This window comes from Lissotriton helveticus, chromosome 10 (assembly GCF_964261635.1).
Source record: "Lissotriton helveticus chromosome 10, aLisHel1.1, whole genome shotgun sequence".
In the NCBI taxonomy this organism is placed as follows: Eukaryota; Metazoa; Chordata; class Amphibia; order Caudata; family Salamandridae; genus Lissotriton; species Lissotriton helveticus.
Window position 1 is genome coordinate 921352958 of NC_136071.1, and position 27712 is coordinate 921380669.

At 43.1% G+C, this 27712-nt stretch overlaps 1 protein-coding gene across 2 annotated transcripts in view; it reads left to right on the forward strand.

The window, feature by feature from the left end:
* The first annotated feature begins 7856 nt into the window (after nt 1-7856).
* Nucleotides 7857-27712, forward strand: part of TRDMT1 (tRNA aspartic acid methyltransferase 1) — a 248182-nt gene continuing 228326 nt past the window's right edge. Inside the window, exon 1 of one of the 2 annotated variants that reach the window (XM_078663576.1) lies at nt 7857-8007. In XM_078663576.1, the coding sequence (XP_078519702.1) occupies nt 7944-8007 (64 nt within the window). In that variant the 5' untranslated portion in view covers nt 7857-7943. The remainder of the gene's footprint in view (nt 8008-27712) is intronic. The other variant, XM_078663577.1, reaches the window with a different exon arrangement.

Sequence of the window (27712 nt, forward strand, 5' to 3'; positions counted from 1 at the left end):
ATTACAGCACAAGACTTGCCTCCTCGAGGCTTCAAGACTATCTATTGACCCCTCTACTTCCTGGTTTCATCTCAGATGGATTTGGCTCTAGTGAGTTCATCCTAGCGCTCAAATTCTGTAAAATTCTTACATTGAATTTACCAAACTCAGGAAAAGCTAACATCCCATCATCCTTCGTATATGTAATCCAGTTTTCTAACCAAACACACGTATGGTACCCTCGCTACATCATCATGTAAGAGGCAGGCGTTTTTGGAGGTGGTATTGGAATTTCCTCTCTCGTCACAATTTGATTGTCTTTCTTAATGACATTCCTTATTGTCTTTATCAAACCCATCTTCAGACTCTTCTATTAGTAATTCTCAATAAACAGAATAACAAAACTTCTCCATAATTCTCCTTTTCCTATTTACTAGGTTCAGTCCTATACCAGCGAGACTCACACCAACCAGCCAATCACAGCTCTGTTCCCACCCGCTATCTGACCAATGCCAGCGCGACCTTTTTTGACATCAGTATCACGCCTTCTACAGATCCCTCCTTAACAAAATCTTCCGACAATACTTTAAAAAAAAAATTCTTGATCAAAAAAATTGGGTAATAACAACATAAAAGAAAATGGTACTTTGTCTGCTCCGCTAAATAAAGAGATAGTTTTCACCTTTCAAAGAGATCATTATATTGCAAGCAATAATAACGACCAACGTTATCTTACTTCTCTAACAAGCTTCGGGTAGATCTGTTATTCCTCTAGGGATAAAGCTGAAGTTTCACAAGACGACTTTTTGGCATTAAAAAGGTTCCTTGTTACTCTCCCGGGGATACTGCTAGAGTTTCAAAAGTGGACCCTTCACTATTTCAGATACTCTACTTACATACGAAATTTACCCTAAATATAACAGTCCTACATAGCTTTTCAGTATTATTACAACAGACAAAGTACTTCTGCATTGTGATTTCTTTACCACACCCCTCTTCTGCCTACTTCGGGATAGTTCCTTCCCAGGATTCCTCAGGCAACTCCGTACCTGTTTTCTTTTTTAGCTTTTAGACAACATAAAACGGGACACTAACTCTTCGTGTTAAGACATATAATCAATATTCAATAACAATTACCAAACGAATCAATAATTAAACCGTCCTCTGCTGCCAAGAAACTGATCCAGTGTGAACCCAATAAATTGAACAGGGATAAATATTCAATAAAATCACATTTGTTGGCCCATACTCATTCAAATCCCTGATGCGCTGGGGTCAAGTTTGTTAACTTGTCTCTATTTACTCTTGTTACTCAGGCACAAAATTTAACATCATTTAGGGGATCCTGAACCCAGCAACTTTGGATTTATGATCCATTTTCAACTAAAACGCCCATTGATCATATCTTGAAATGTAAGCAATAGTAAAAGATACATGCATGGCTACTGACTGGAAGAGTGCACGTTAAAGGTCTGTATGCATTGAGAACAGCTGAGGCATCTGAGGAACTGTGCGTTGATTTCTCATGCGTTTCAACAGATGATAGTCTTGGAGTTATAGCTTGGTTATTGTCAGTGCTTACATGAGTCTAAGGTGAACCGGCTTCTGCTATTCTGCACAGCTCTACATCGAAGAATAGCTTCCAAATGAAGATCGACTGTCAGGATGGGCATTTTTTTAAATTTAAAGAAGTGCCTACAGCAATTGGCATGTTGACAAATGTCGTGGTTGTGGAAGTTTTTACTACGAATGGGAAAATAAAAGAAGCATGCCAAGTACTGTGTTAAAGCATCAGTGCGGATCATTCTTTTTGGCATTTTCAGTGACCTGCATACTTACGTCAGTTCAAGTTTCTGGTCATTTGAAAGTCCCTAAAGGACTGGCGATATCTGTAGCAGATGCAACAAGCACTGAAACACAAGCGCAGCCCCGCGGCTGCGAAACCTAATTGTGAGAGAGAGGGGGAGCTGGAGGAGGTGAGCCCGTGAGTGGTGCGCGCGCACTGGGGAGAGCTGTCTGCTCTTTTTTGAAGCACATCAATAAGGGTCGTTTGGACTGGTGCAAGGTGCCCACTAGAACAGTGGACAGCATATGCCAGGCAAACTTCTCACAATAAGGAAGACTGCTTTGGGTCTACCCTTTCCAATAGAAAACACTAGTTAGTGATGTGAACAAGTTAAATGGACAAACCTGGAGTCTAGGAGGAGTCCCTCTCCTGAGAAAGAAATTTAAAAAAAATTGGCAAATGGTGCATTTTAAAGCAAATGAATGCAGTGATAAAGCAAGGCCTATTAAACAGGGGGAACGTATAGTCTTGAAATATTAAACACATTAAAAACTGCCCCGTATCTTATTGCATTATTTGCTCAACAGTTACTCTAATATGTAAATTGTTCTGCATGATAACTTTAGCCCATTAAAATGTATGCTTGGCCAGTGTCTTGCACTGCATGCAGCATTAACTTTGGAAAAATATGCTCTAACCAGACTTCGGGAAGCACCCACAGCTGCTGGCTGTAACCAGTCATATAGAAATATGTGCAGACAGGTCTTTGAGATGAAAAAGGTGGGTGCTCCCTATAAAGGAACATGCCAAATACATTTCTGTGATTCCCATATGTGCCATCAGACCGGTATTTTGGTTTCTCTCTGAGATGTAATTTTATCCAGATAACTGGCACAGCAACTGTGAGTGTTTTGATCATGCGCGAGGCCCGGAGCACGTTCTCCAAAGTTGATGCTCAGTACTAATGGAGGTATCGCATTTTCCCTTTCATTAAGATCTTGTTTTCAACAATTCATTACCTTATCTCACCTGCCATTAATAATGCTGAAAGTGGAATGAGATAACATGCCTAAATTGCCAGAGGAGTGCTGTATCATCAAAATGACAGGATTATTAAACAAAGATTACTTTAGACGGAGCTCCGAGCTCAAAGTTGCCTGCACGGTTTTCCACTGTGTTAATGTTTCTTTTTCATCTGTTCTCTTGTAGAACCACTATCACAGTCAGGGCCGGACTGGCTACCGGGCGGTTGTCTGTGCTGCCGAGCTAGGGGCTGATTTCTCTGCAGTGGGGGCTAATTTAGTTGATGGGAACCTGCGTGCATTTTGAAATAAAAAAAGCAAAACGAATTTTGTTCAGCACAAGCAGGTCTCCATCAACGAAATCAGACCTCAGCTCGGCAGCACACACAACCGCCCGGTAGCCAGTCCAGCCCTGATGACAGTCGGCCCAGAGGTGAACTCTAAAGCTGGCGGCCCCGTGGCGGGTGGAGTAAAGACAGTGTGGTTTACACAAGGTGCTCCACTAACCTGACTGCCTTTGACTCGGTCCCACAAACTTTAAAATACGCCCATGGACACCTGCTTCAGGCCTGAAAGAAATCCCTCGCTAAAGCACATGTCTACGTCCACCTTTCAGTCTTCCCTCTTCAGCGCTTGAACCAAAAAAACACAAATTCTAAACGTGAGCTGCTGCCTTCCTAAATTCACCTATAGACTTTAAATTACTGGAACAGCTCCACTTTACTCATGCGCTATCCATATTTGTGCATCCTCACCTGAATATGCGTAATTAAACATACGTGCAAGCCAAGAGATGTACATGCACTCTTTTTTATTCTCTCTTTATCTCTGTCTCCCTATTTTGATTGCTTTGTCTCTCTTTTGCTCATTCTCACTCCCTCCCGCACACTCTACTCTATCTTGGACTTACTCTTGCTTTTTTTCCTCTGTCTTGCTTGAATTCTCGCTTTCTCTCCCTTCTGTAAATCTCTCTCTTTCCCTCCCTTTTGTTTCGCTCTGCGTCTCTCCCTCTCTTTTGCACTCTTCTCCTGAGCCTCTGTTTCCGGGGCTACCTTTATTGCCCTCTGTGTATCATATGGGTAAAGCTTTATATGATATCACCCTCCCTAGTATGACTAATGCACCGCACATTAAGACATTGTTTTCTTTTTTCCGTCGCCTCATAGTATGAGAGGGACAACATTATAACAAAATAATAAACGTTGACATTTACGTGAAATACTAAACAAAATATTCCAGTTGAAACTCTAAATCTTCTTTGAAGTGCCCATATCAAACTTAGTTTCAGAATAATAAAAACGCCCTTCAAACATGGCGCTGCATCGTCTTCTTATTTTAAAAGTACGAATGTGTGCTATGTTACACCTCTGCAGTTGTGCTGAATATTACTTGAGAATGCTGTGCCAGTAAAAAAAAACACAGGGGTGTCATGTTGACTGTGCAGCTGATGGTTGTTCATTATGAATAATTGAATGTATAATATTTGAGGCTTTTTCAAGCTCCTTCAGCTGAAAAGTATATACAGGCACAATGTGGAGCTTGCAATTTTTATCAGGAAAATGCAAGCAGATTTCAGAAAGTGTGGTTCCAAGAAATCTGTGATAAATGAGGAGATACGACAATCAGTGCACACCATGACACACTGTGCAGCTAGTTAGGCACACTTCTTAACTATTCAGGTGTGTTCACAAAGCGTATGAGTCTGGGGGAGAGAGGGCTCAATATAAACGCATCTTTCATGGTGGCCACTGGCACAGCAGGAGTTTCTTTCTCAGACTTCACCCGGTTCACACACCTACAATAGATCTAAACTGCTCCTTGCCAACTCCGGTGTGGTCACAGGACTCGAAGTCAGCAGCAGTGACCGCGTCGGTCAGACCAGCTCGATTCGCTGTAGCGAGGCGTTGCACGTCGCGGTGTCTACCAGTCGCGGTGCAGGCTACAGCTCGGTGACAGCATCAGGACGGAGTCGGTGAGCGCAGAGCTTGCGTTGTTCGAGGCGGACGTTGCTTGATGCGGTGCCTACAGGACACCGGGACGGTCGTGAGAGTCGGTCACAGCTCTCTGCCTCTGTAGCCACTTGTTTCCAGCAGCAATTCACAAAGGCTGGTGAAGTCCACTGGTCCTGTGACTTCGGTCAGGGGGCAAGCTCTCTTCCAAGCCCTTGGAGATCTATGTACAAGTTGAAAGAAAAGTCTGCAAGTCATCCAGGGCATCCAGGGCCTGGGCAACCTGTAAGAAGCCTTGGCAAAATCAACATCAAGAGGAAAAGGTTCAAGCAGTCCTGGGGCATCAAGGATGGAGCAAAACAACTTCCCCTGGGCCTCAGAAGCAGCACGTCCCTGGTAGATTCAAGTAGCAAAACAAGAACATTTTACATGGGGTCACAGCCCCTTTTTATACAAAAAAATCCTTTGTCTCCAAAGGTGCAGGCAAGGGGCGAACCAGATGCAACTGGTTGTGGAGCACTTTGTTTTGCTCAGCCCCTCTCCCTATTCATAGGACAGGCCAGGGACATCAGACACACCACAGGGGGTGGAGCCAGCATTGTGGAGGGAAGGCCCAGTCCTATTCAGGTCCTAGGTGCAACTCCTCCCTCCCATCTACATGCAGATCTCCCCATTCACCACTGGGCAGACCCATCCTGACTCCTGGAGCCAAGCACACAGAAATCAACTAACATCATATCATAGTTCAAGGGGCAAAAAGTTCAGGGGTGAACCTGCCAAAAGGGCCAAGTCCAACAACAACTCATTTCGATCGACGGGTTATCAAACATGTCTGGGGTTCCCAACAGATAGAACATTCATTTGATTTACGCAAACCAGGCTGAAATGTCATAATAGGCATACTTCACTGCTCTGCGCAGGGCATTATAAACACCATGTTACACAGATTCCTGCAGCGAAAGTAGTGCATTTGATAAGTTGACGACGTCCTGCACAAACCCGATCGGCTTGAGCTGTACACAGCAACGGATAACTTTAAGTAGCCAATGCTGTGAAGAATCAGGCTACTAAAATGAAAGCATGTATTAACACAGCATGCCCCTCCCATCACTGGAAGCACAGTGAGCTAGATGCCAGGCACTGCCCGCCGGAAAGTCTCCTGAGCATCAGAAGTGCAGCATGATTGCAGCGAGCATGTCACTATGTTTGATCTTCAGCGTCAGTGGTCACCTTTCAAACAGAAGAGCATATCTTTATCTCTTAGCATCGGTTCATTCAAGGTGTGATAGGTGCATGTATTCAACTCAATATACTAACACTGATTGAACAATAATTTCAATAACTGAACACAAAGCATTGACCTTTTGTATTAAACAGAAGCGAGGACTGGAGGATGTAATGATAAAATTATTTTTTAGAAATTATTTTAAAAGTTTTTGCTATATTGTTTCTAGACATTTGTTGCCTTTATTCCATCTTTTGAGGGCTCGGCTCGTGCTTTGGCTCCAAGTTAGAGCCCTAGCTCCACTCTCCTCGAGGCAGTCTGTGCCCCCCCTCTCTCCCGAAGAAATGAAGAGTCTTCTGCGTGTTCTCCAACCTAGAAACAACTGCTCGGAATTCTGTTACCCTTGCATTTTCTTTTTTTAAGTTTCAGGTGGTAAAATAGCGCAGTGGGTCAACACACCCACACTGTAGAGATCTACGTAACTTGCAGTTTCTAAACCCAACAGGCCAGACCCTACCTTTCATCCTTCCACGGTTGTTACAGTGGCTACCATTACGATTGAGTGACATGAAACACTAGCTTCAGAGTGTGAGCTCTATCGAGACATGCATAAGAACATTTTTATTTTGGAAACCACAGTAAATTGTGACGAAATGTGCAATATCTGCGACAGTAGAAGCATCACCACGGCTCTCCCAGCTGATTAGAATCACTTGCAATTACAGATTCCGGAAGAATAGGCACATCTGAAAGCGGCACTAGAAATGTAAAAATGAAATCGCGGCAAGGGAACTGAACTGGGGGAATCTTCTGAAACAGTCGCGGCTCACAATACTCGCGGGGGTCGCGAGAAGGTGGCGGGCCGGGGGACTCACTCAGGAGAATAAAGAAAACTTACTTGACCGCCTCTGCTCCTGGGCCGGCCCCGGGTTCCTGTGTTGGCACCCAACGTCTTCAGGAACAGCTGTGCAGCGTCACTGGAGTGGCAACCCCTCTAAGCCAATACTGCTCCAGCAGCCCCAGGATTGGCTTAGCAGGGTTACTCGCTGCCCTGCCGCCCATTAGGTGACCGAAGGTTGCAGCGTTGAGCAGCCCTCGGTCTCCTAATGCGCAGCAGCCAGCCAGACATTACACAAGTGCGCATGACTGGGCTGGTCGGAAAAATTCTCCTTCACCCAGCACGCGCACTTCTGTGCTGCTGCCTGCTGTGCTATCCACGCCGCCCCCTGGCTGCCTGACAATGCATGGCAGTCAGTCAGCGTGACGCCGGACCGCCCACCCCCTTCAGACTCTGAAGGGAGTGGGCGGTCCGGCCTCCGGCGACATGCTGACTGTCTGACATGCATTGTCGTTTCGTTTACTTTGCGGGCTGCTTGTGGGGCAACGCCCCAGCACCCTAATGGACCCACCGCCACTGCTTCCTATGCAGCACGCGCACCCTAATAGACCCACCGCCACTGCTTCCTATGCAGCACATGCGTGCTGCATAGGCGAGACCTAAAAATAATGTGTCATTGTCTAATGCGACTGGTGCTCATCCAAAGCACTCCAATACCTTCGGGTCGAGTTCGTGCTATATATAACTGCAAAAATAAAAAATAAGGGGAAAATAAGAACAAAACAGCAGAGGAAGGTAACTTCCCCATTGCTTTCAGTTGAAAAGGATGACGTTTTAAGTAAAGCAAGGACAATTAACTAAAACCATTACATTTTGCCATAATAGATTCCAATCACTGTGGCTTTTAGTGAAATACTCGCACTAATACAAGCGTGCAAGTAAGTAGAAAATCAGCAAATGACATCTAGACGACCATATTTGAATCAGGCAAACGTCAAACGCATCCTATTACCGCGCCCAATCATATGCAGTCCCGGTGTTGTAACCAGGATTAGCCAATGACGTGTTGCCTAACCCTTACATGGCCGCCTCAGAAGACACTTCTTATTTCCGATGATAGACAAGTCCGCGTTTAAAGTGGAGAATGGACTCCCTGAGGGTCCTGGAGCTGTATAGCGGCATCGGGGGTATGCACTGCGCTCTGAAAGGTAATAAGGATACAAACGAAGCCAGTCGTAAATTGTATGAAGTTCAGATCATTTTTACCATAGGCATAGAAAAAGGACTATCGAAAAGTCATTCAGCACTTTGCTAACTGTGGCGGACATATTGAAACGGTGAGCGTTCATGTTCGTTTAAATGTAAGCATTTGCGTGAGGATAATTCCCGTTTCTGTTATTTCCGCTTGAAAAACTCTGAGCGTTTGGTGACAGTTGCCATATCAGCTGAGCACATAGAAAAAAAAAAGCTTTAAGAAAAAAGTTACTAACATTATAACACCAGAAAAAAAGTTGAGGTTTAATTTATAATTACGCTTCATGCAACCCCTCTGTTGAAAAAAATAATTACAAATAAATATCCGTTTTTGAAAATTACATAATCCAAATAACTCCATTGAGGAAAATGGTAAAAACGACAAACGAGGTACTCCAGAGAAGTTCCCTCTGGTTGTAGTATGTGTTTGTGCTTTATGACTGCTTGTAGACTATAGTGGACTACCGAGCTAGAAAGTGCACCTTGGAAATTAGTCAGAGGGGCTGTGGGTGGTGAAGGGGCTTCGGAGAGCAGTTTTGTAAGTGAGACGAGAAAAGCTGGGGTGGGCTAAAAAATGAATACATTCAAAGAGACGTGGTCAGGCGATTAAAGTGTATGGCTTAAAACACCAAGCTCACATGTTTTGAATACCATGCCACATGACCAGTATTTGGGTTTTGTTAATGCATTCAGCCACACCATACAATGAAAGCATAATAGTTGTATAAAATTTATAAATAATGATTTTCTGAAAAAATAAAGTTTAAAGTGCTTAAACAAGTGTCTTTGACACTGCTGTTCTCCCATTCACACCAATTTCTTTAAACTTTCACTGTTGCCGAATTTTGTATCCGAGTACTTAATAATGTGCCATCAAAATGCCCATCCACAACCTAAGCTCTGGGGGAAACTCATATCAGAGCATGCACTATACTAGAGTCCTCTTTTTGCAAAGCTCGAGGAGCTGAGTTAGCGCCATGAAGTAGACATAATGGTGCCATTGGAAAGCCATACAACCCCAGAAATAAACAATATATATGTAGATCTGTCGCAGACCCTTAACTCCGGGAATTTTACATGCTAAAATGTGACAAATACAACACTGTATGGGTGAACCTCATGGCACTGTAATTACTGGTGCAGCGAAGCATGCAGTGTTGTGTTTGACTCCAGCACAGGTCACACCAGCCTTGCCAGCTGTAGTAGGCCTGAAAGAGGTGGCCCTTTCCCGTCTCCTCCTGCACCCATGCGTCCTCCGGATGCTCGAAGCCAGTGCAGTATGTGCTGTGGGTGGTCTTTGCAGCAGGACTTAAAGTCATGATGTAAATGCGCATGCACTGCCCAATTTGAGGAGCGGGCCGGTAGTACACTACACCTGTTAAAGTGACTGTGAGCTGCTGACGAAAGGCACGCAGCCGCAATTGTTGAAGATAAAGAGCGGCATGGTGCGTTGCAAAGCAAAAATAATGCTTTAAAATTGTTAGGCAAGCAGTGCAGCGCAAAAGAAGGGCGCGCGACCGCCAAGATGAAGAGCAGTGCGAAGTATTCTTTAAAAAAAAAATAGAATGTTTGTCCGTAGTAAATAAAAAAAGAAAAAGGTGCTCCCACCATATTTAAAGATATAGCCCAACGTTGCGGCATGCCGCAAGCGCTTGTTGTTAATATAAAGCATCCGCACAAGCTCCCAGAGAAGTGCCCATTCATAGTAAATGTTTTTTAAAAACGGCGTTGCCAATATATTTGAAGATAAAGAGCAACTGTTAATAGAAAGCAAGCTGTAAGGATGGAGGGAGTCAGCAGCTGTAGCCAAGGAGGGGGAACCAGCATTAGCAAATATGAAGAGCAGCTGTACGAGGAGAGGGAGTAAGTGTGGGTGCGAGTGAGTTCTGGAGCATAAAAGAGCAAAAAAGGAAAAAGAGTGCTCAGACAGCAATAAATAACATTATGAGTAAAACACCACATATAATGGGGGCAGTCCTCATGGAAGCTAACAAAAGTAAAAAAGGAGGGGCAAGTGACCATATAAACCAATGAAAAGTAGGCATTCACAAAGGACATTAAAAGAAGCCAATTAGAAATATTGATGTTGCATAAAGCCCATAGCCTAGATACAGCATGTCTCGAAGACACAGCACATGCGCTGCATAGGCGAGACCTAAAAAATAATTACTTTTTGTTTAAGATTTGATATTCTAGAATGGCCAAGAGCTAGTGGTTGAACGATAACTGGTGTAAAATTGTCAGAAATTGTTTATTACATGGCAAGTATCTGTATATTTGCTCTAATAATCAGTTTCTGCAATGACTTATAGGGCACTAAAATATTTGTAACTTGTTAATATAAATCTTAAAAGCGGCTCACATCCCACCCTAATTTTTCATTGATGTGCGTGCTTGCCACTTACTTTTTCTCCATTTCTGTTGGCTGTAGCTCTGTTGTTCCTGTGTGTTCCTCTTATCAGTATTCCCTGGCCCAAGTACTGTTTTCACCCACGTTTGTGGACTTTTTTTTAAAGGTTTTGCTTTCACAGCGCTTGCGCTGTGCTTCTTTTAATTTCACTGTTGTATTGTTAATTTGTTTTTGTCAGTGTTGCTCCTCACAGCATTTCGTTTGCTCATCTTCTAATGAATGTTAATTTTCTTTGTTTTTATAAACTCTCTGCATTTCATCATTAAAACACACGTCTTACTATTAAAATACGCTAATGCGTGAGGCTGAAGTTAATTTGGTGACGGTATTTACAAGCTCCTCGCTGCTGACTGACACGCAAATAGAAGTTGAGAAATTCAGGTTTCCTGACACATTTTTCAGTGCGTTGGCATATTCCATGCAAGTGCACCTGAGCAAATAGGGCATCAAAATAAGAGGAGCTTCAAACAACAGAAAATCTTATTTTCAAAGGCCATCCACGGTGCCTTACACAATCCTCCGTTATTCATTCCAGACCACGCTTACTTTAGACACGTCGTTCTTCTGCTTCTAAAAAGGTATGCAGAACAAAGAAAGCACAGATTGTTTAAATCCCTTTCAGATGGCCTACATTATAGACATAATCCAAAGAAGTTCGTTCTGTGACTTCAGAGAGTCCTTTTTTTTGGTTGTAATTCCGGTGTTGGTTGCCATGGCTCTATTTCGATGGTGGTCTGTTTAAAGATGTAGAAGGATCCCGAAAGGCTTTATGTCAGAAACGCAAAGGGTGCACTGCCCAATGTAGGCGCACTGGATACTTCTTCGCTATGTAAAGGTGGTGGGACTGGGTGAGTGGAGAGCCCTTAGAACCACTCAACAATTAGTAGAGTGAACTACCAACTTCAGGAAATGCGGGGTTACCCAATGCACTCATAAACAGTAAATAACATGTTATGTAACATTAAATAGTCATGTACAAAAAACAAAGCCACAGAAAATTGTAGGAATCTCCAGTGGGAGAGTAGTACGATGGAGTCATTTATTGTGTAAGACAGCCAGCCGACACGTGTTTCATCGCTATTGCGAATCCTCAGGGCTATATATGGCTGTATCAAAACCAAAAGGTCGCACAGCTGGTGATACTTCCGACCCAGCCGGGCCCGTGACCCTCAGTGGAAAATCCTCTGGGTCTCTTCTTGAGGCGGGGTTAGAGCATGTCAAAGCTCTTTGCAAGTTTACTTCATTAGCTTGCTCGAGTATGGCAAAGCCACACTTCTCAGGCCATATCTCGGTGGGATTCTGAGTCTGTTCTCTGCCATTGTGTTTTTACAAAGATTTGAAGTATTACTAAAAGTTTGTTGTCTGTTGTGGTTTTCCAGGTGGTGGTTGACTTATTTGAGTCCGCTTGTATTCACCCCCCTTTAAGAACTTTTTCTTTTCTTTCTTTTTTTATGTTTCGTTATTTTATTGATCATTGGCCCATTGCTTTCTATTTCAGAATCTGGAAGGTTAAATTCTTTAACACTGCACACTGGACTTTTGCCATTGTCTTCTCCATATATTTGTTTAATAGAACACCTGCTTGGATCCAAATGATCTAGGGAAGATGTGTGATTGTTCTGAATTTTTGATTAAACCAGATGCTATTTTTATGCTGGCAACAATTATTGCTAATGCATTAAGGAGATTGCATTCATTGGTGATGTGAACATAGTTGGTGCAAAAGGGTTCAGAGAGAAAGGCTTTCAGATTGATCTTTGGAAGGAGGAAGATTTTTTAAAAGTAATATGGGGACTTTATTTTTTACATTGCCTTTAATTGAAGTGGGGCCAATTTTAGATGAGAAAAAGTTATATTAAAGCCGTTTTGGGCTAAAATTGGAAGTCTCCCGCATGAAGAGGGTCTATTGGCATGTCTGCCTTGCACTATTTCATCCCCTGTGTTTCCCCTGCTTTCCCTATCCGTGCCCTGCTTTTCCTTGTGTATGTTTGTTTGTGCTGCCTTTGCATGCCCCGCTAGAATGTTGGTTATGTTTAGAAAGAATCCATGCAGACCGTTAGGTCATTCCTATCTCAACACTCCTGTTTTGATAAATAAAGTAATTAATTCCATGGTAGGTCTGACCTCTGGCATCCCGGTAGGGAGTTCCCTTACTGCTGGCTCTTCTTTTCCTGTCGTTTCCTCGGAAGCTCGCAATGAGCTGTTCCATTCTATTTGGGAGAGACCTAACAGAATGAGCAGGCAAAGGTAGGATCAAAAGGCTGCATTATTAGGACAGATATGCAGCTGAAACTTATAATCAATGCAAAACGTTGAACAACCCCACCTCAATAATACAATACATTGACCTGTTCCCTCCCAACCTACACAAATCCCCAACAAAAGATGCTTGCTAACATTCAGCATGCTCCCCCTTTCATTTCATTCACTGTCCTTTCACACCTGATCCTACATCACCCTCGTGTACTCCTGCTAACATCCCTCCTGCAAAGGCCCCAAACCCTTCCAGCCTTGTGCGTGAGCCCTCTGCTTGTCTTCCACCTGTCCTAAAGTGACAACTAAAGTTTAGTCCCAATCTCCAGAACCATTTAAGCAAGCCCAGAAACAAGAAAACTGTTTTTAGCCTAGAAATGGGGTGGGAGGGAGGAAACAAAGGAAAGTCTACACCGACACTGTCTGGAGGATTACAGCGCTCATTGCAATGTGATGTCGTATTCAAGGGGATTCTAACTGCCGCCAACAACACGCACCTGCTGACAAACTGGCCAGTCCTCTAACCTCTGTGGCTAGGACTGTGCCAGTCGCCTGAAGTATCCCATCGCTGGACATCCCTAGGGAAGCCATCTCTGGGGCCCACATTGTGCTTAAAGGGGAAGTCTCATTATGCTGCATGTTAAACATTCCCTCTTATCAGCGTTTCTCCTGTATGGTACGTTCCTAGCTGACTGGTGTGCCAATGGCCCGGGAGCAGCTGAATATGTGTGTCATTGAGCAAGTTTATATTTCAGAGACTTCTTGCTGTAAAGCACGTCCATGGCTGCTGCAAAGGGTGTAATGGAGTTAACAGTCTAGTAGTTGGGGGGGCGGAGTTAGGTGGGCTGAGGGGAAGAGGAGGGGTCAGGACAGGATGAGGGCAGTTAGAGTAGGGACAGGGTTGATGATGGAAGCAGAGAATAAAGCTCCAGTAATAGTACCCAATTGTGTCTGTGATTATTTGTAGCGCGATGCTACAAAGGGATTCTAGAGAATCCAGTGATACAGTTCAATTTTGGCCTGATTTAGGAAGGATGTGACACTACTGGGTGTATGCAATGAAATAACAATTGGTGTGGGACCAATCAGCTCTAGTAGAACTAATTATAGTAAGAGTTTTGAGAACTCATGCAAAAGCCATGCATACAAGTGGTCATGGCATGTAGGATATGAATCACGTATTGTTACTGCAGTGTTAATGGTCTATGGCAGAGTAGAGTTGACAAGAGAACATTATCTAGGCAGTCAGCAAAATTATGATTTTATCTCACTCTCCCACAAGAGACAATAAAAGGAAGCATGTATGTGCTTTTGAAGTGTGTATTTGCCCCCCTCATTTTCTTCTTGTTGCCTTTTTTTCAGTTGTTCATCCATACCAAAATGGCATCGTACTAAATTCAGTAGAAATGCCTGCAAAATTTTAGATGTTTAAGGAGTGCAGAGTGAAATATGGTCGCAGTGCATAAGATGTTTGAAAGGCACCTTCAGGCCATTAACGGTACAGGATATAGTGTTCAAAGCAAGCAGCCCTTTGTAATTGTCTTGGATTCAAAAGGAGGAAATTCTTCGGCCAAATATCACCCTTTGTAAAAGAGGAAGATGAACAGGATGTGTACATTGAAGGTTAAAAAAAGGATGGGATTCTCCTTTGGTACCGCAGTAATCAGTCAATTTGGAGAGAACAATTTCTGTTTACGGATACAAGACTCCAGAAGAAACAGTCACAATGGCAATACTAAAACTGTTAGCGACAACATGTTTCAACAAGGTCAAAGATGACCTGCTACAAGACCAAATAGTCATGCGCATGACATGCATGAGAAAAATTACTATGTTACTGTGGTTCCACTCTGGAGAAAAAGATTCCCATTATCAAAAGTAAAGAACAGTCTACTAAAGATATTCATATATTAAAACAATCTGATGTGCAACAAACTGACATGAATTGCAGGTGTAAAAATGGGGAGGGTAGCAAGAGCAAAGGTGCAAATATATATCAAGATAATGGTTCGCACAAACGTGAACGTATTGCCCTACCATGTGTGTCTCAGACTCATTTTGCTTTAGCAAAAAAAAGCATAATGCAAACATTTTGGAATTGAAAGAACACAAAAAAAGTTTGCAAAGCAGCACAGGGAAGAATGGTGGAAGATCAGGAGGATTTATCACATACAGACTAACACTTATGTGGTTGCAGTCGTGGCAAAGTGGGACGATGAGGTGAAGCCTAAGTGTGATGTGCAAACAAATCAAACACATGTAATAGTATTTTGGACACTGGTGACAAATTACCAATAATGTAAAAAGAAACACATATTAAGAATCCACAGAAAAGGAAGAGTTGAGATTGAGCTGTACTCCGACAGTTGCCTACGAGGCCCTCAGAATTAATTTAGATAGGGGTTAGAAAGCAAAACTCTATTTTGAATGCAGACATGCTGTAGCAAAGGTTTATGTGGTAGCTCGAGGTGTGAATATCCTTGGTTGATTTGACCACGAACCTGCACTTCTAAATTAATCCATGCAAACACCCTTTGTGTCTAGCCTACAAAAGGACGAACCATCCACCACAATTGAGGAATACAAAGATTTTCAAACTAGAAGGTGGATGATTTAAGGGTCTCTGAGATCTTAAAAGATGGGGTGCAACTTGTTTGAAATATACCCTTCTCTGAGAGGAAGTGTATAAAACTTTGAATATATGGTGTACATCAGGCTTGACTGAACTAGTTAATGCATCATAGTGGTTCATCATTTGATCACAAGCTACTATGAAAATACTAAAAGTTTAAAGCTGTATGCACTATGAGGCAAAAGACGGGCACTGTCCTCTGTTGTTAGAATCATATTGGCTCTTATACTCTAAGCACAATTTCACAATTGTCTAAAATGAAGCCTGCATGGTAGCGGTTTTTGGTGGCATGCTGTGGGACTATTGAGACCTCTTGTCGTAGATTACTCCTGCGCTTGGGTGTCCGCCACTGCTTTATATACTTTGAAACAAGAATGACATGTAAGTTGCACAGATTTTATTTTTGTATAGTCGGATATACTGGACCAGGTTCCATGTGAATCAGTGTGCAGATCTGCATGAAAGAGCAATATTTGAGAGATGAGTTAATTACAGAAAATGTGCACGGTTAGGGCTTGTGGAGGTCATGTTAAACGAGCATTGGGAAAGCCAATAGGTTTCACATTTGGGACCTATTGGCTCTGCAAACTGTTTTAGCAATATGTTACTATACACACATTGCATATTTTACATAGGTAAAGAGTTTCAATATGTTTGGTATGTCTTGTAAACTGTCTCTGATTTAGAGCAATTTTGTATTGTAATTAGAATCGACTTTACTAAGCATTGGCAAAGCCAAGAGGTCTGGACTCTAAAAGGCTGAGCTATTGGGTTTTCCTTTGTTTGTGTGGGACTTGTGATCTCAGTCGCATTTATGGCCTGATGTACAAAGGTTTTTTGCATGCGCAAATGGGTTTTAGACCCGTTTGCTCTCGCCAATAAAATCTGTGGCCCATGTACTAATCCTATTTTGCGAGTCGCAAATCAATTTGCGACTCGCAAAGTAGGATTAGCGACTCGCTATTAGGAAGAGGCTTTCCAATGGCGTCTCTTCCTAATAGCGACTCCTCAAGCTATGTAAGAATGTTTGGGGACCTCAATTGCGGTCACTTAACACTTGCAGTTTCCCACTCTTCTCAGAAGGGTGGTAAAGCACTCACAAACGGGAAGGGGTCCCCATGGGACCCCTTCCCATTTGTGAATACATGCACAAATATTTTTTAAGGGCAGACAGTGGTCCCAGGTACCACTGCCTGCCCTTAAAAAATGAAACTGAAAAATGTCATTTTCATTTTTTTAATGCAGCACGTTTTCCTTTAACTCAAAGAGGATGCATTTTAATAAAAAAACTGCTATATTTAAAATCAGTCCCAGACATGGAGGTCTGCTGACCCCAGCAGGCCACCATCGATGGGAGTGCCAGCCATTCCCAATAGGGTTGCAAATTGCGACAGTCTCATAAATATGCATGAGGCATGCAATTTGCGACCCCATTAGGAATCGCAAACAATGTCTCAGACACTGTTGTGCATCCCAATTAGCGAGTCGCAAATGCGACGCAATTTGAGACTTGCTAATTGGCAGGTCGTACATCTGGCCCTTAGAGGTCTGGGTGAGGTCTGGTTGTGATAGGGCATTCATAATGAGGCACGAATGACAGCTCCAAATCTGAAACTGAAGGCAATGTGAGTCAGTGGGCCATAACGGTGCTCATATGAATTGTTCATCCGGTACTTGGTCTCTCTCCAGAGCTTACAGAGTGATGGTCAAATATGTGCCATTTGTTATTCCCAATTCAAATTATTTACAAAAAATCATTGTTGTTACTCATTTATATCATAATTCTAACAAGCAAAGCCAATAGGTCTGGCTTGTTTAAGGCATATTTCTGTTGTTGTGCAACATGTCTGGATGCAATAGCTGAAAACTCACACAGGCACCTAAATGTTACACAAGCAGCATTCTATGTAAGCAAAAGAAACAATTGATGGACAGCAGTTGGACAATGCAAACATTCACGCCAGTTACAAAGATCAGGGATTAATCCATCAATCTTTTGCTCAAGCCAACACCCCAGTTTGGACCCATCCATATGCAAATCAGTCTTGACCCTGTTACTTGTGGGAACAGTCCAGCCCGAACTGCCAAGCCAGGTCCTCCCTGGACTGGAAACAAGCATCCTGGGACAGGTTTCAGGGCATCACCCTTCATCAGCCAGGCTAGCTTGAATTCCGTGGTGTAGTGAGCACGGGACCCACGTCTGGGCATACCCTTCTCACTTAGGGCCACATATGTAAAAGAAACAATTGATGGACGGAATGCTGTATAATGCAAACATTCACCCTAGTCACAAAGATCTGGGTTTAATCCATCATTCTTTTGCTCACCACACTACCCCAGTTTGGACCCAGCCATATGCAAATCAGTCATTGACCCTATTGCTTGTAGGAACAGTCCAGCCCGAAATGCCAAGCCAGGTCCTCCCTTGACCTGAAACAAGCATCCTGGGACCGGTTTCAGAGCATCACTCTTCATCAGCCAAGCTAGCTTTTGCATATGGCTGGGTCTAAACTGGAATGGCATAGTGAGCAAAAAATACGAAGGATTTAGGCCCAGATCTCTGTACTCTGGGTAAATTTATGACATTGTTCTGCATTCTGTCCATCAATTGTTCTTTTTGCATTTGTCACCCCAAGTGGGATGTGTATGCCCAGACATGGGTCCCGTGCTCTCCATGCCACTGGAGTCAAGCTATCCTGGCTGATGAGGGCTGAAAGCCCGAAACCGGTCCTAGGATGCTTGTTTCCAGTCCATGGACGACCTGGCCTGGCAGTTCGGGCTGGACTGTTCCCATTGGGCGCAGGGTCAAGACTGATTTGCATATGGCTGGGTCCAAACTGGAATGGCATGGTGAGCAACAAAACAATGGGTTTACGTCCAGATCTCTGTACTGGGGTGAATGTATGACATTGTTCTGCATTCTGTCCATCAGTTGTTCTTTTAGCATTCTGTGTAAAGCACAGAGTTTAGTTCACATGATTTCAGCCACTCTCTTCATCACTTAGGCCATGCACCATTTAGAGACAACTCCCACCTTTTTCATCCCACTTAAAGCACCGTAATAATGGGCTTATGCTACAGACTGATAAATCCTGTCTCGTAGGTGGGAACCAAAAAATATGATGTTTAAAACTGTGGAGTGCTTAGAATCAAATCTAAAACTTTTAGAGCAGAAACAAGGAGCGTCTGCTTTGCTCCTTTGTGACACTCACTCTGCAGTGTCTCTGGGAGGGCAGGAGCACAGCTTATGTTACTTGTCAGAACTGGAAGTAGATCACATAAGGGAAAGAACCCTGATAGCCTGATCTCCTCCACTGCGACACCCCAGGCCATGCTTGTAGGTCCTAGGGTTCTTGATGCTGCTACCCCCTTTAGAAGTCAAGCAGCAGTATTTATTGCCTGGTGAAGTTGATCCACAAGTTATCTCGGTCATTTGCTCCCTGGCGAACAGATCCAGATATACTTAACTTCTGTGGGAGTCAAGCACAAAGTGAGAAAGACAGGTGAGAGACAGCAAATTGGACAGCATAGGGAGCAGACACATTAAGGAGGGCAGCAGGGAACCACCGAGGACAGAAGGGTGGAAAGCAACAGGTGGGAAGAGGAAGACACTTAGATGATAGGGTGGAAGCAACACCGAGTGAGTTTGTAAAGCAACACAGAGGGTGTGGGGAGTGAACATAAAATGGGGAGACAGAGCAGCGTGAAGGGGGGGGAAAAGTGAACTGCCAAGAGAGCAACAGAAGCGGGTGGGGAGAAGCACACTATGGAGCCATCTGGAAAACACATGCACTCTCGCTGTGTGCTTAAGCAAAAAGAAAAAAGTAGTGGCTTAAAAATAAAGTAATGGGTTTATGCTCTAGGAGTGGGACAAACACAGTAAGAGGATGGAAAGCTCACACCAACTAACATAAGAAGCAAGCAAATGAGAGTGACAATAAAGCCAACCAATTGTAAGAAATAGGCAGACTATAAGCCTACAGTAAGCTAACATTACATCTCTCATCAGACTGCGCAAGTGCTGTATAGTAGGTGAGACCTAAAAACACTGTATGTATGGGGTATTTTGGCCACCGATCTTCAATGAAGACACATTCTGATGTGACCATTAAAGACTGTTACTGTCATTCAGGGCGAAGATTGGCTTTATGCTGCATAAGAGCAAGTTCTCTGTAGGCTGAAAGCCAACCTGGATTTGAATCGTATTGTGAGGAAATTTCACCTGAGAACCGACGCTTCTGGAAATTAAAATAAAGTTAGGGGTACTACCAGTGCATGCTTACACCGGAATGTGATGCATGAAAAATAATGTGGTAGCTGTGAGAAACTGGGTTACTGGTTGACTGGAGTGAAACCCTACTCAAGCAGCAACTACAATCCTTGTCACTGCAAAGTCACAGCAAACCCCGAATTAACCTGTGGTCAACCCCCTGACAGCTTGGCCCAGAGCAGTCAGGCTTAACTTAGAGGCAATGTGCAAAGTATTTATGCAGTACTTCCAACAGTAAAAACGTGAAAACACAACACAAGAAAAATCCCACACAAAATTAGAAAAAAGAGTAGATTTTAATAAATAAAGCGAGACCAAAACAACAAAAATTCAATCAGTAGAACTAGAAATATGGTAGTTGAGAGGTATCTGGTAATATAGCGCTGAAAAACACAAAGTGCCAACTGTTTAAATCTGGTCACACTAGACTGGGATAAAGTCACAACTTCAGGTAGTCGATAATAGAGCGTGGTTCAACTATAGGGACCCAGTTAGGCCCAGCGACCAAGACCACCTTAATCCTGGTTGCGTCGTGCAACGTCAGTTCCCGGGAGTTGGGAGGCAAGGTCTTACGTCGTCGTCGAGGAGGCAGTTGGTGAGGGGCTTGCGATGCGAAGTCCAGCGCAGACTGGTTCCGAAGAAGCTGCGGGGCTTGAGAAGCGAAGTCCTTCCAGCAGAGGCGATGTGTCGGTTCTGCTTAGAGTTGCACGGTGCAGCAGAGAAGATGCGCCAGTCCTGTTATATCCACCTTCAAGCCCACTTTTAGGGATAGTCTTTTGTAACCAGCACCTGGATGTTACAACTGTGAGTCCTTCCAGGACTGACGTGCCACCACATATCAGAGTAGGACTCACAGTTGTAGCGCCCAGGTGCTGGTTACAAAGGACTATCCTCTGAAGTCACTCTAGTGGTCCTTGGTACAGGTCCAGTCCTTCTCATCCATGCAAGAGGGCAGCAGGACAGCAATCTTTTTGAGAAGCAGTCCAACAGAGTGGTAGTCCTTTCAGCAGCATAGCAGTCTTCCACAAGTCCAGAAGTGTTCTGAGGAGTCAGGGTTTGAAGGTCCAGTATTTATACCCAGTGCCTACTTTGAAGTAGGAGAACCTTTTAGAGGTTTCCACCACCCGAAGGTGCTTGGAATTTGAGAGGGGCCTCCCTGCCCTCGCCCCTGATTGTCTAAGGTCACAATTGACTGGTGTCAAACCCATGTGTGAGAATGCTCAGGCAGGGCATTTGTAGGTGACAGCTCCTCCCCCTCGTTAACTCAGAGTGGTTCATCCTGCCAATACCTAGCATCCCTTTGTCTCAATGTCCGGGAGCAATATAAAAAGACCAACTTACAGCCACACTTAGTCATGTGAGGCAGGAACAGTCTGAAGGCACCAAATCGTTAGGATAAGAAAATGCCAACTTTCTCAAAGTGGTATTTTCATAATTGTAACTTAAAATGCAACTTTACCAATAAAAAGGATTTTTCATTACAATTCCAAAGACACCAAGCATGATCTGCCTACCTGTTTCCATTTGGAAGTTAGACTTATAAAATGTAATGAGGCAACCCCAGGGATATCCCATGAGAGCGGTAGGCCTTGCAGTAGTCAAAAATAATCTGAGAGTTTTTCACTCTTAGGACATGTAAATCTTAAAACTACATGTCCTGCCTTTAAAATACATTGCACTATGCCTTGTGGAATGTTCAGGGCCTACCCTAGTGGCGAATTTTATGTATTGAAAAGGAAGGTTTGGGCCTGGCAAGAGGTATGTTTTGCCAGCTTGAAATGGCAGTTTAGATGTGCACACGGCGGTTGCAATTGCATCCCTGAGACATGTTTAAAGGGCTACTTAAGTGGGTGATAAGGTAGGGGATGCCTTCAATGGGTTTATTTGACTAAATATTTCACACGTTTTGAAAAAATGAATAACAGGCCTAAGTTAATATTGGCCTAAGCTCATCAGCCAATATTAGTAATAGTCAAATCACTTTGTAAATTTACAGTGAAACAATCTTCAAACAGTTATTTGAACAAAATTGAATTAAGAATTACAAATTACAAAGAAGCACAGAAACCGGTGTATATAGAAAAATATATTCACTTTATATATTTGAGAGGGTACTAAAGAGTATATAAACAATGTGACAAGAAGGAAATAGTGTAGAATCAAAACACCTTCACTGTAACATTTTGTAACACTTTTCTTCTTTGTTAAAATTAAATACAAAAACTGATAGAAGAAAAAGCGTGGGTCGACGTTTCGGTCTCTATCTTTTCTGTGCTTCTTTGTAATTTGTAATTCTTAATTCAATTTTGTTCAAATAACTGTTTGAAGATTGTTTCACTGTACATTTACAAAGTGATTTGACTATTGGCTACTGCTGAGCTTAGGCCAATATTAACTTAGGCCTGTTATTCATTTTTTCAAAACTTGTGAAATATTTAGTCAAATAAACCACTTGAAGGCATCCCCTACCTTATCATTTATATAGCCCAAGCCCTCAAGGGTATATTGGGTCTCCCGCTTTGTGTATAATACTTAAGTGGGTGGCACACTCGGTGCTGCAGGCTCACTATAGCATTTAATTTACAGTCCCTGGGCACATGTAATACCACTTTACTACGGACTCACAAGTAAATAAAATCTGCCAACTGGGTGTAAGCCAATTCTGTCATGTTTAGAGGAGAGCGCACAATCACTTTAGCACTGGTTAGCAAAGGTAAAGTGCACAGTGTCCTAAAGGTCAACAAAAACTGGTTCAGTAAACTGCAGGGTTATCCCCAAATGTTTTGCCTTCACCTTCCTGAGAGGGCAAAGACCAGCAGTGGTTCTCTGTTGTTGTGAAATGGAGGAGACGAAAACTACTGCATGTTTTATGTTGCGTAGTACAAAAACAATTGACCGTAGGAGTTAAAAACTGTTGCATTTATTTAGAAGTGGAGGAATCTCATGTTATAAGAAACAATACAACTTGCCATTGGACTGGTTCATCTTTTGCCTACCTTTTAGTGCATCATATTGTTGGGTGGCATGGTTGAAGCAAATGTCTATATGGAGCTGTTTTATATCTGTGTTACATTCTCATTGTAAGACTTTATCTCTCTGTTGTGTATAATATAATAATCAATCTTTAGGCATACATACTAAGTTTTAGATATTTTATTATTATTTGACTTTTAACTGACACACTGAAATATTTTTTTATGAACATCATCTGGTGTGAGCTGGGTAGAGCCAGGAATCATTCGCGTTCAGTTAAACGTGTTTTAAATATACAAGCACCTGATTCCAAAAATAATCCCAGTCTGGAAGGCTTATCCAGTGTAGTTGAAGAACACCATATCACTTTCTTTCGAGTACAGCCACATAAGGCAAAGAAAACTAAAGCTTCATATGGGCCCTGGATTTCTTTATGTTTAATGGTCAACTTTTAAGAATGTTGGGGGTAAAATATTGTCCCTACATCTGCTGACAACGATAGGTCTAATTTTGCAGCACTCTGTCATCTAGGAGTTGTGCTCAAAATAGGGCGAGGACTAAAGGGGCTGCTGATGCAAGAGCAAAGCTGACCACGTAGCGTTCATCCAGAAGAAGTTCTGATTATCTAGGAGGTATATGAGACTAGGTGCCATTCTCTTATGTTTGTGAAGTACTGCAACCCTGTTACGAAGTGATGTTTCTGTCTTATTGAGCCTGCAATTCTTCCCTTTGCTCCATGAGAGCCTCCATGTTCTGGTTGTCTTTTGCACCAATTGGACCAATGCATTGTCCTTGAAGGTAACGTGAATCTTCCACGGTTTGCGTCTCCCACATTGAAAACACAGATATCAATTCAACAAAATGCAACCCTTTGGCCCTCTAGTGACATCATCGGTTTGAACCCGTTTCCACTCTTGGACCCTGAAAAATGTGCTTGTTGCTGCAGAGGGGTGAAGGGAGGGATAGTACGACTAAACAACAGCAAATAGACATTGCTTTCTGAGCCCCGTTTAATTTTTCTTCCTGGTGTTACATTCATGACCCCTGAGACCAGGAGTAGTAAGATCGATATTGGGGATCCCAAATGGCAGAAAAGGGCAGCAGCTGATTCTGCTGGGTTCACCTGACCGACATCTATGCATGAAAACCAATTGTATGAAGCTGGTTCATAGAGCCTTTACATGTAATCCATGGAACCTAAAACCTCAAAATATGACATCCATTCATAGATTTAACATAGCCACTCTTAAGATACACCCTGAAGGCATTATTGTGGATGAATCTACAAGCAAGACAATACGTCTGACCAAACAATTTCTTGTTTGTACAAAACTACGACGAATGGCATAAAACATTCCTGAAAACCTGCAACTCTCAGAAAGCACAGACATTCAAATTGGACAAATATTTCAGAAAGCAGAAGACTTGAAGACCCACAGAAATGCAAGATAAACCTCTTATACCAGTAAAGTGATGTTTCAGGCCAGTGGTAGATACATAAGAGACAAGACAGAGAATTTCCACAGTCGTTTCTGGGCCAAAAACAACATTGTAACTTAAGTTGCAACAGTCACCCACCTTCATATTGCAGGTGGAAGGCCAAAACGACAGACCGTACATCATGTCATGGCCACGAACCTATTTAATCAAGGTATCTAAGCATGCCAACACAATAAATGTCAACTGCATTCCTATAAAAACATATTATGATGAAAACAAAATACAGACGGCCTTTTCTTCACCTCTCTCCAAAGAATCTCCGCTTGTCTCCAGACATCTAAAGGCAAAACTCAAACTATTGCCCGCTCCTAATTCAACAACAGTTCTATCATCATTGATGGCTAATACCACGCAACCTGAATAACCAACCAGGCTTACCTTCCAAAGTGAAAGTCATCCTTCAATCAAAATAGGCCTGATCGATACACGTTCAGCTTACAAATATTACATCGACTTCACAAGTTAATAGGTCAAGGGAGGTGTCACATGATTGTTATCTATCGACAATCACTTCCTTTTGGGCAAGATAATAAGTAGTTTGTTTAATTTGATGTCCATCCTTGGTGATTGAACCCAACATTAAAATTGCTATACAACATTTAAGATATGGGTGGAAAAGGAGCACTATCGCTAATCCCCTCTGTGCTCCCTTGGAAATAGAAGATGTTTCTTACTAATTGTTGGATTGCTTAGTTGCATGGCTCTAATCATTTAGAACTGTTCTAATAGCAGAGCAGTGACAAACCGACTTCCATGGTACATCACACTTTCCTGCATGAAATCATTGACCTGGTCGTACAGCTGCAAACTGTTGTGAAGTTCCTACCAATCCGTGAGACCTGCACATTGTTCGGACGACATAAACTAAGAGCATGGGGTCAAGACTGATTCCAGACACCCCGCAGGATATGTTGGCCTATAGACCAGCTAGCTCAAAGTGCCACCATAACCCCCGTAACCTATCAGGGAGCGAATGGTTTCTGGCAACCAATGAACATGACAATCCTGATTCCTCAGGAATCGTGGAAACAATACCTAACCTTTTGCTCAGTCACTCATGCTCACTTATTCTCAGAGAAATATACAGAGAATATTCTGTTGGACGGTTTCAATAATATTAATTGAGGCAATGTTATTCTTGCATAAAATACGTGTGCTGCAATGATCAGTAGACAGAAGCAGATAAACGTGATTACAAGCACCAAGAGCGTAAAATGTAGATATAGTTCTACCATGGTGCTAAACAATTGTGTATATGCAGGCATATAAACATGACAGTAATCTAGCATACTCCTACTATGCAAACTCTGCGTTGTGGATTCTCAGCATGTACAGACCCTCACCGTCAGTGGATGTACCTCCTCTACCAATCTATCGGGATGCCTATTATTTATAATAAAGGGCGGCCTCGCGATTTGCGCGATTGATTGGTGATGTTATGGATATCTAGATAGCGTTGTCACCTCTGGATGAAGATAGGACGACTTTTGTACCCAGTGCGTAGAGAGGCCTAGAACACGATGTGCAAAGCTGGATGTGTAAACAAAGTCATTTCAGAGAAACTATCCAACTTTGTCATGCATGCAAATGTGTGCAAAAGTTCACAGCTGAAATGTTATTTTCTAGAGCAATGTAAGAAATAATCTGCATGGCAACATGGGCCTAACTCGGGAATATAACACAACCATACCTAAGAAAATCTTGCTTCTATTTAAATCTGTGTATATATTATCTGATTAAAAAATGCATCAGGTCTCATCTTTATACTAGAGGCTTTGGGTTTCATCAGAATATTAACCTGGAATATGCGCTTGGAAGGTGACACACTTTAGATGTTGTTTTCCTGCACAGTGCTTTAAACGGGTAAATAAAGTATTGGAGGAGCTCCCAACCTGAGGGTGGCTGGGTTAGGTGGGTAGGGAAACCTTCCAGATAGCTTCTAAAACAGTGCAGTGGCAGGTGGTAAAACATTTGTTTTGAGAGACCTTTCACCAGTGTGAGCCATGCATGTTTGCATAGAAGAAATGAGGTGTGAAAGGAACTAATTACCTTATAAGTCTCAGGAGCCTCAACTGTAGGGGAATGGTTAGGGCTGTCTAAGCACTCATCTACCCCGATTTGCTGGGCTTGCTAGCAGCACAATATTTAGGTGCTCAAACAATGCACTTCCTCCCTAATTTGAATAATTCACAAGTGTACAATTGCTGACGCACCTACAGAGTTTCCACAAGCCAGCATGTCCTGAGTGGGATTTGAGTTATAAGACATTGAACCAAGCAGAGGCGTAGCTTAGTCAGTCAGATTCGGGAGGGTGAAGGGTAGAGGAATCTCAAGTTTTCCAATTAAAATAGAAGTGGGCCGCAGGGTGAATGGGCGAAATGACCGAGGTTCAGGATGGACTGTTCCCAGGAGGAGTAGTATCAATACTGATATGCATTAAGTGGGGTTATGCTGCTGATTAAGTGTTTAGTGGGTAGGAACTCCATTGCAACAGTGACAGAGTACCCTGTACACCAAACTCTAAGTTCACCCTCCCGATTTTCAGTCGGGCTGAATGCAGGTTTTACGTTGATGCAGGAAAATGTATTCCGGTGGTGTAAAACTTCCTCCAGCAGTCCGGTAGAGATGGGGCAATGGAAGGTGAGTCATCTGAGTGTCTGCCCTGTTTAGAGTGGATGGTTGGATGGCTTTTTTTTTAAACTGTCTGTCACCGCCAGGTATATCCTGGCTGTGGGGGGCAATTAAGAAAGAAAAATGACCGCCGCACCTTTGAAGTTTGTTTTTGAAAAGAAAAAACAAACTTGGAAACGTTTGACAGCCAGCCGTGATGTTTGACAGAGCCGTCTGTCAAACTTCTCCTATATTGACAGGAACCGCTGCTAATGATTAGAGATGTTTGTGGTGTATGTGCACATCTCTACACTTGGTGGGAGGAGTAAGGGCAGGTTAGCAGTCGTAATTTACCCTGCTACCCTGTCTGCCTTTTAGTCTCCCTGCCAAACCCTAAATCAAGCCCTTTGTCTATGTAAAGTTGGTAAGTTGCATAATAACCACAGGAGACAATATGTGGTAACACGCTATTTAATTGTATCACAGCTTAAGGAGCGCCGAGCCGATGCTACCGTTCTCTGACTTTCGGCCTCTCTCTCAGGATACGCGCGCAGCCTCTAAGATGGCCGCCGGCACGTCACGTCATAACGTGACGTGCAACCACTAGAGCGCGTCTCTACATATCTCCCTTTTTTCCAAACAATAAAACGTTGTAACTTACAGTCCGTCGTTCATATCAAAGTCTTGGAACCGGGCTGGTCTCGTTACTATTCTACCGCTCCGGGTAAATCTCACCGGGGCTGCATTGTTCCCTTTCTCTAGAGCTTCCGCACCACCTCCTCCATTGCTCAGTGTGGTGGCACTCTCCACTGACCTTCTCGGTTCCGTTTCCTGCGTCGTTCTCAGGCTGCTGTTGTTGCCTCGCTCATCACTCCTGTCTCTCCTGCTCAAATCCATGTCCTCATCATTTCGTTCTGGCTCATTACACTGTTCTTCCTCATCTCCTAGCGCTGATCCCGCTAGGCTCCACTGTAGTACCTTGTTGCACCTTGCCATGCGATCCTGAGACCA